The 9095-nt window shown below is 42.6% G+C and overlaps 1 protein-coding gene across 8 annotated transcripts in view; it reads left to right on the forward strand.

The window, feature by feature from the left end:
* LOC124467693 (vacuole membrane protein 1-like) overlaps positions 1-9095 on the forward strand; it is a 45695-nt gene extending 36600 nt beyond the window's left edge. For all 8 annotated transcript variants that reach the window (XM_047020054.1, XM_047020055.1, XM_047020049.1 and 5 more), the window contains 2 exons: positions 4778-4880; positions 6179-9095. In XM_047020054.1, the coding sequence (XP_046876010.1) occupies positions 4778-4880; positions 6179-6218 (143 nt within the window). In that variant the 3' untranslated portion in view covers positions 6219-9095. The remainder of the gene's footprint in view (positions 1-4777; positions 4881-6178) is intronic.

Below are 9095 nucleotides of genomic sequence, written 5' to 3' on the forward strand. Positions count from 1 at the left end.
ACTATGTCCTGTAGGTTGTGTTTGTATGTATGTCGACTGTAATGTGCTCATTTATCTTTTGTGAGTGTGTGTGTTTGTGTAGTTCGGACATGCAGCTATATGGGCATGTGAGCACGTGAACGTGTTTTTTTGCATGTCTCTGTGTGTGTGTGTGTGTGTGTGTGTGTGCGTGCGTGTGAGTGTCTTGCTTTTCCCTCCTGAGGTGGCAGGCTGTGTTCTGGCGGGCAGCTTCAGAAGGGGCCTAAGGTCAAAGGTTGTCTCTGACTCATGGCCTGTGGAATTTGGTCTCAAGCAAATCTACAGCTCTGAAAAATCTGAATAGTCTTTTCTAACGGCAGCAGGAAATGATAGCTCATTAAAAAAATCCGGCCGTTGATGGCAGTCACAAATTAACTCTTTCATGTCTTCTAGTCGGCAAGAAGGATGTAGTTCTCGCAGGAAGTGGCGAAAATCCCCTTGAAAGGCTTGCTGTAAAGAATCCCACACGGCACCTGAACATTTCACTCAGGTGTTCTTCATCAGTGATTTCACTTTCTGGTTTTGATTTGGACAACAACCGACAGCCTCATAAAAATAGAGTTTATGGCACTTCGGCATCCTGCACAACTCCAAATGCACATCCACCTCTCGAGAATATCAGTATAGATGTCTATTACTGGATGGCGCTTGTGGAAATTTTATTGTTATATTATTATTATGTCGTGTATGTTAACTGAGGGGTGGGGATTTGACTTTTGGAACCGTTCGGTACTTTGCAAACACCGGTCTTGGTTCACTGTGAAGCAGGCCAGCAGTCTCCGTTTAGTCTCCATTCAGTCTACCTATCACAGCCTAACCTCTATCAGTCTGTGTGCTTCCAGACCAACTCTGCCCTTCTGATGCTTCCTGTGATGTTGTTTTTGTTGTGAAGTTAGTAGATACATGCTGTCAACATGGAGGTTAACAGTTGGGTCTGTGGACTTTGGGAGCAGGTATTTGTAGACGTGTGGCGGTCATTCTCAGAATATGTCTATCTGTGTGTGTGTGTGAGTGTATGTGTCTTGACGATGATACCTCACCCTCCAGTTGATCTGAGTCAGCTAGGAGTTCCCAACACTGGCTACAGATAGAGAAAATGATCTCATGGACTGAGGAGAATTCAGACGCCTCACATCCTAAATACAAATCCGTCCTCTGTCACTAGTCATACAGGTGACCTCGTATGATACACCCTATGAAGAGTATCTGTACCGCTAAGGCTTAGGAATACAGCCTACACGGTAAAAAGAAAAAGAAAGCAAAGGTCTACTTGTTATTTGCTCCCTCACCGCCCCCTCCACCTGAGTTGTCTCATACCTTAGTTAACAGATAGTAGCACTCCCAGCATCTATACCCTTATGTCCATATAGTTGACTTAGTGTGACCACTGCTGTTCAAACAAACAGACCTCGTCAGTGATGTTGTTTTATTTGCTTTCATTGTGAACTTTAAAATTACTACGTGTGATTGCTTCATGGATAACACTGTAATTTAAAATAACAGTTTGATAGCTTGGATATTTAAAACAGGATTCATTTGTACTGGTCTGATATCCGTAACGGTATTGATAGCCTTACACTTTTTTGGGGTGACAAAGCTTTCTAGGTTTCTAATGGGTCGGATTGTGTTTTAGATGAGAACAATAAATGGACATTTACGAGTTAATTTCATGACTTCAGACATCAGAAACAAATTGAAATAATTATTTATTCTTTCTTTACTTTGTCTTTACTTGAGTCTTTTAATATAATGTTAGTTCACATCAAACTGATCCATCAATTGGAATGTTTTTTTCTATCAGCGTAAATCAAAATAGAATCAAAATAGAGGGCATCTGAATTCAAATGTACTTCTCACTTATACAGAACTCACTTACATATTCCCCACCAAGAAATATAGGTGGATAGAAGCGTGATTGAAAATGATTAGAATTTGAGAAAACTTGAAGCTTGCAGTGCTGTAAAAACAATATGATTTACAAAAACTAAAACAGATTTAGAATTCTTTTAAGCATATTTGCTCTCTTATTGTTTCCATTATTTGAATACAATTCATGGTATGTTTTGACTTTGGCATAACAATATAAACAATTTCTACCTGATTTCAATTTAGGTGGAAATGCTCTGGTATCATTTTGAAGGGATTCAATTAGCTTGAGCACTTTTCCCATGTTTATTCACCATGAACTCAATCCTGACCCTTGAGTAGATATATACATTTTCTTTATAATACGTTCACAGTTGTATTTGCAACAAGGAATACTGCATTTATCCTTTTATCCGTTGTTGTGTGCTCATTATTTGTTGTTGCATACAACCTTGCAGTAAATAGAAAGCAAGAATAATTTAAACTTGAAACTTTACATTTGCCAGTGGAATGTTTCAGTCAATAGAATTAAGTTCAACGGCTGTACCCATGTGGCGGTCTCTTCCAAGACTTTCGAGACTATGATTTCATGGTTTTATAAATATTTCATTATTTGAGCACATTTAATATTAAATATTAAATACTTGAATAATTTATATTATAATGTTTGTATATTATTTTAAGATTATGATTTATTGAACCGTGAGCCGGCATTGTATAATTTCAACTTGCATACACAACAATTAATTTTAGGCTTAGTGGTAGATTGGGTCAATGTCTGGTGACTGAATAACAGGAAGTAATTGTTTATAACAATTTAATTGGTTTTAATAAAATGTAGCCCCTGCCAGTATCTCCTTTTTAATTTATTCAAGAATGAAACTGGGGATGCGGTGTTAGAAGATACTAGTTTTATTGTATAACTGACATTTAATTAAATGAAAAAACAATTTCATAATAGTATCACATTTTGTTCTCATCATAGAGAATGTACACATGTCCAAATCATAATATTTGATCAGAATCCACACATCATACATTTGTTCACGGCAAAGTATACACAGGTACTGCAGCTTGTTACATTCCTCTTCAATAAAGACACATGCACTGTGTATACTCCCACACTGAGGATAAAAACACAGGTTTGAAGGAGGCTACTTACAGTACAGGTATATTAAGGAACACATTTATAGAAGAAATGTCAAAGTCCATCATGTTCAAAAAGCGTTCTTCTGCATCCAGTTAAAGGAAGTCAAAACCATATTTGAAATTAGTGTGACACTCTTGTAGCATTAAAAACCTCTTTGTGACGGTTGGGTTTGAGTTTCTCCCTCTTTGTTGGTTGAGTCGCCCAGGCTTATGACTCAGTATTGCTCATCGAAGAAGGCATGAATCGAGCCCGCCATTTCTTCAACCATGGGTTTCAGTCTTTGTTCGAGTTCAAGTGCTTCAATCTGTTAAATGAGTATCTTTGACTTTAGGTAACAAGAATGAGTTTTACTCAACTAAGAATAAGGACTATGGTTGAAATTAGCATTTGAATGGTTAGGTATGGTAAATAAAAGTATGAGTGTTGGGTGGGGGAGGAAGTGACATTCCCTCTCATTTCTGTTGGTTAGTCTTCAACATATCTCTTGAATTCTTTTGTGCTTTCTCTATTGTGGAGTTTAGTCTCTTTTCCCCTTTTGGCTTTCCCTCCATTTTCTGCCAAATGGTGTTGAGGATGTCTGTTACTTTGTGCTCAAGTAATGATTAGAGAAGGCTGACCAATTTGCTAACTCATTCATTTACCACACACTCATCTCACACAATGAAAGTGAAGGTGTGTGTAGGCTTTATCAGTGTGTGGGAAGTGTGGCAAAAGGTTGTATGGAAGAGAAAGTTGTCCGACCCATAAAGTCAGCTTCAAATGACTATGACATCGCCATGCCTGTTCAAACATGCATTAGGAGCTTTGAAGTGTGTCTTTGTACATGCTATCCCGCCATTTACAGTACACAGATGGATCTCATTGACTGTGTATTGCCACAAAAATATAAAAGTGGAGGTCTTTAGTATGTATTTGTTTAGTGATTAATCACTAACTCCTGACTAGGGATGGGCAACTCGGTACTCCGGCACATTCTCACTCCTATTTTTTTTTTCTCCTTTGTGTGTGAGTTGGGGGGGGGGGGGGGGGTGCTTGTAGTCGGTGGCTAAGTCTTGTAAAGGGTTTCCTAATATGGGCTGTCTTACAGGAGCACTCTCCTCCTATGGGCTTAGAGGGCAGGGCCTTCCCTTTGCTCTCAGCCAGTGATGACACAGCCCCACGACTCATATCCTCATTAATTGGCTGAAACCAGTTCTTACAGGAACCGCCGACCATAAATTTGAGAGTTCTGAGAAGTCATTCATTTCTCCTCTCTGCAGCGTTAGAGGAGCACTGCAGGGGAGTTGAGCGGGTTCATGGATGTGTGTGTGAGAGAGAGCGGGAGAGTGTAATGCGTGTGTGGACTCCGAGGACAAGCCAACTTTTTTCCTCCTTCTCTCTCTTTTTTTCTTTCTATTTTTTTTCCTTTTTTTTTTTTTTTTTTTACTGAAACTTAGGATATGTAGCTCTCAGTACATCCTGTCCTTTTTTCCTCTTGTGTTTTTTATTTGGTCTGTTCTGAATTCCTATCTGTGGAGATGAGATCGCAGGCTCTCTCCGTGTCTCTCTCACACGGCATTGTGGGGAGAGAGCCAACCCTGTACAGGAGCCAGGACAGCATGCCTCCCTTTGTTGCTGCCCTTGGGTTGGTGAGTTACAATGAAGTGACGTGCTTTGTCTCCCCCCCCCCCCCCCACCCCCTCTCCTTCCCTCTCTCCCTCCCATCCTCCCTCCATTTCTCTCTATCTGGGTTGGCTGAGGCAGTGCTGTGCCAGTGCTGGGGGCCTCCATCCAGAGGCCCTTCAGAGACTATTTGGAGGCCCAGAGGTCGAAGATGCACCGTGGCGCTGGAGAGGGGACCCCGGCGGTAAGTACAGGGCCTCTCGGAACCTCTAGTCGCTCATGTGTCAGCGCTAAGAAAGAATGTTACTAGCCGCTCGTTTCCCCTCCCTCTCCCTTCAGACGCCCTTTAGCTTCGTTTATCTTTAGTTCTCTCTTATCTCTCTCTCTTTCAAGCTTGCTCTCAATCGCTCTCTGATTTTCCTTCTTTTTTTTTTATTCTAATCTATAGACTCGTTTGCTTTTAATTCAGGCTGTTTTTCAACCTCTGTTCCTCTGTTGACTCCTAGTAATAGCAGTTGTGTCCACACAGCGGGGGTCTTTCTCCTGCCGTTGCGATGTGTGTAATTGTACTGTAGTTCCGCGGGGCTCGATCCGGGGCTCAGTTAGAGTGACAGGGGGCTAGCTGTGCGCGCTGCAGGTTGGGCGGGCAGAGAGGGGGTGGGTTGTGTGGGGGCTGAGAAAGAAAGAGAGGGAGAGAGGGAGAGAGAGATAGAGAGAGGGAGGCCAGTGTGGGGTCTGGCTTTACTAGCTTAGCAGCGTAGCTCAATTGTACTGTAGGACGGGGCGTGCTGAGTCATGCTCAGTCTCAGCGATTGGGAGTGTGTGTGTGTGTGTGTGTAAATGTGTGAGTGGTCACTCCCCCGTGTCACACTGTGCCCCGCCTGAACCCGGCGCTGACTGGAGGCTAGGGGAGAGGGGGCGGGGGCTGGGGCGGGGGACTCTCGCTAGTGACAATCCATCAAAACCTTCTTCTAGAACAAAAAGAACCAGTTGTAGCTGGAGCCCTATCTCTTTGAAAGCTTTTTTTTTCTCCCTTCCTCCTCTCTCCCTCCCTCGCTTTCTCTATCTCTCTCTCTTTTTCTCTCAGTTTCTCCCCATCGTTCTCTCTCTCTTTCGACCACTCTAGTGATTCATTGAAAAACATTTTTTTTTTTTTTTTTTTACTCGCTCCTGTTTTACTTTGGCTAGAGAGAGAGAGAGAAATAGAAGCAGAGACTTTTAGTTGCACAACGAGAGATTAAGGCTGTTTCTAGAACAATGTACCTTTTTTCTTGTAACTTGAGCCTCCTGCAGTTTCAGGAGAGAAACGAGGCAATTTAACAGTGCGGAGGGAGGCTGCCAGCCGGGGTCAGTGAGGGCGAGTAGGGAGGATGGTGGGGGCCACAGAACAGCAGCGTTTTATTAGCCTCTATCTGTCCGGCACATGGCAGAGGAAACCCATCTCCCATTCTTTAGCCTCTGGGATCATCACGGTGAGCGGCGAGTGGAGCAGGTCGCCACCTGACTGACCCAACTTCTCTGTTCTTTTGTGGTTCCTCACAGGAAGAGAACTGGCTCTCCTGGCTTTTCGAGAAGGTGGTGATCGTCATGGTATGTTTCTTTGTCTGCTCCATCGTCAACTCCATGGCCCAGAGCTATGCCAAGAGGTTACAGCAGCAGAAGTTCTCAGAGGGCAAGACCCAATGAAGACCCTCCCTGATATTCCTGTTTGGAGCGTTTTGGGTATTCTCTGGTCCAAAACCTTGCTTCTTTCAGACAGAATTCTGACATCATCCGGAGATTTATGGCTTCTTTAAATCGAACCCATAATGAAAGTGCTTTTTGCTTCTGTAGTGGTACTGACGATGATTGCGTTTACTTTTTGAATTTGGACTTCTTTCATTGGCTTGTTAGTGGTTGTTTTTTTATAGAGATTTCTAGCTTCTAGGGTTTTGGCCTTTTTTCAGAGGTTTATTGTCCTCTTCAAGGTAGGTGCTTGATTGTGTGCTTGTTGTGGATAGTATGACTATTTCAGGCATAGGGCAGCTTCAACTTTGTGTGTGAGTGTGTATGGATGTACTGTCTGTCGGCAATGCTTCTCCATGGCGAGGCCTTATGCTGCACTGGAACTTAGTGGTTTTTATTGTAGAGGTGCCTGATTTACTTGATTGTGTTAGGTCTAGATCTGTTTACTCGAACTAATTGAATTATTTTCTGAGTATACTGTAAACCCATCTCACTTAATCGTATTTGAATTTAAAAAAATGTGACTTATGGTAATTAACTCTGTTGAGCAATAATGGCAATACAGATAAAATAGACTGCAAATCTTGTACATACTTGTTTTCAGTTTCCTGCCAATTTTCCATTTTCATTAATTTATTTAGCTGAAGAATATATTCCAGTTGTAAGATTACATTTGTGCCTCCTGTCGTTGATGCCATTTGTATTCTGTAGAGCAACTAGGGATGAGTGTTTATAAATCAACCATGAATCATTCTGCTCAACTCTTTGTCTGGACTTACTCACTTGTCTGGCTTCCAGTTTGAGAGCATATGAGTCTGCCTGGGGCCATTCAGCCAGATGCAAAATCAGATCTGTGTGTGTGTGTGTGTGTGTGGTTGCCCACTCATATATCTTGCCCCCATTTGTTGCCCACTCTTATATTTCACACAGAACTCCACCGATTGAGTGTCAGGGACTTCCAGTAAGTTTAGTTTCGTTCGGGGGGATCTGAGCTGAAACGAAGCGTGTCGATCTTGGGGACAGTTGTGCTACTAGGAGCCTCGTGGTGAGGGACTCCTTTGTGTGGTTTTTACATGTGTGTGTGAACACACACATCGTGTCTCCGATGTAAAGCTCAAACAGACTAATGGGCTCATGTTCGGCTGTGCGCTAGAAACACAGACATCCAAATGATGTTATGTCATCGACATGTCTTTTCCTTCTTTGTGTCCTTTTCTCATTGGATAACGTCAGCTGGCCCGGGTTCCAAGATTCCTCTTTTTCGTAATTGCTTGTGACTTTTCTTTCGGTTTTTTTTCCGTCTTTTTTTTCTCTTCTGTGCCGTTGGCCTGGTATGTGAGTGCCGGAGTTCGGGCTTGGAGCAGGGAGGGAAAAAAGAACACAGTGAAAAGCTTCTGTGCCGTTACCTCAAGTGAACTCTCTGATGAACTCAATGCACTGCCCCAGTGACGGAGCCAGGAGACGAATCACTCGAGTAGATTCAAAACAGAGGGGCACTGTTGAGCGCACTGAGCTCTATGGTCTGCCTCCGATCCAGTCAAGCCTTTCAAATCCTCCCTCTCTCTCTCGCTCTCCCTCTCTCTCTCTCTCTCTCCCTCTCTTTCTTTCAGGGTAAGTAAAGGCAGGATTTTATTTTGTTCTCCACATGGTGCCTGTGTATGTGTATGTGTCCCAGGCATGATCGTCACTCTCTCGGCCCGTCAGATAGCTTATCAGACTGGTGTTGGCTGTTACATTGCATGGCGACAACAGTCTGTAGGCTGTCTGACATTTCGAGCTCTTTCATCTGACCAGCATCCTGTTCTGTTCTTCTGTTGTTGTCATTGTTTGAGCATCCGTTAATGTGGACATTTTGTAGTCCAGTGTAACTTCCTCTACCCCACTGTCTGTAACATATCATTAGTCAATTGTTATAGTTAGTTGATTATTTATGTTTTGAATGTAAATACAGATGTATTCGATGTGTTTGTCCAACTGTACTTTTCTCACCAGGATTACCTGCCTCTTAAATGGGCCGGTGTGTGTGTGCTTGTGTGTGTGTGTGTGTCTTTGCCTCCACCCGCTCCCCTCCCTCTTTCCTTCCCCTGAATTTTCAGATTATCCAAAAGGCTCACACCTTATTGCAACACCTTCCATTGTGACACCCAGTCATCGGTATGGGACACACTGTTCTGTTCTCGTTTCCGCTTCAGTTTCACACTTCCTTCTTTTCTTTCACAGATCTCTTTCCTCTATTGCTCAATAGCAGCTTTTTTGTCTTGGGTTGCATTTCATTGGTGAGTTGTTTGTTTTTGCTTATGGGTCATATTTATAGTGCTATAGTGTTGGACAAAGCTGAAATCATAGTTTGACCCATAAATGGTCGTAAAATATGCCGAGCCACGATGACTTACCTTTTGAGAAATTACTAATGCAAGTGGATGGTTTTCCTGGTTATAAAAGCAAAATCCTTGGATAACATTGGAATGGTCCTGCTGGCTCTAGTCGTGTTATTTTTTAATTTTTTGGGTGGTTCTGAAGGGGGGGGTTTCAGAGCATCCTGCTCCATAAGGGAGCCCCCTTTTCGGCGTATGTCTCCCAATGTGTATGTGCAAAGAGATTGTTTATGTCTGTGTGAGAGAGAATGAGTGTATGTGTATCTTATGTCTGGACTGAGTTTTTTCCTTTCATTGTATGTGTACATGCTTTGTTTGAAAAATGCTTCTACTCAAAATAAAGTCCCCCAAAAAATGCA

The sequence above is a fragment of the Hypomesus transpacificus genome, chromosome 5 (assembly GCF_021917145.1).
Source record: "Hypomesus transpacificus isolate Combined female chromosome 5, fHypTra1, whole genome shotgun sequence".
Classification (NCBI taxonomy): domain Eukaryota; kingdom Metazoa; phylum Chordata; class Actinopteri; order Osmeriformes; family Osmeridae; genus Hypomesus; species Hypomesus transpacificus.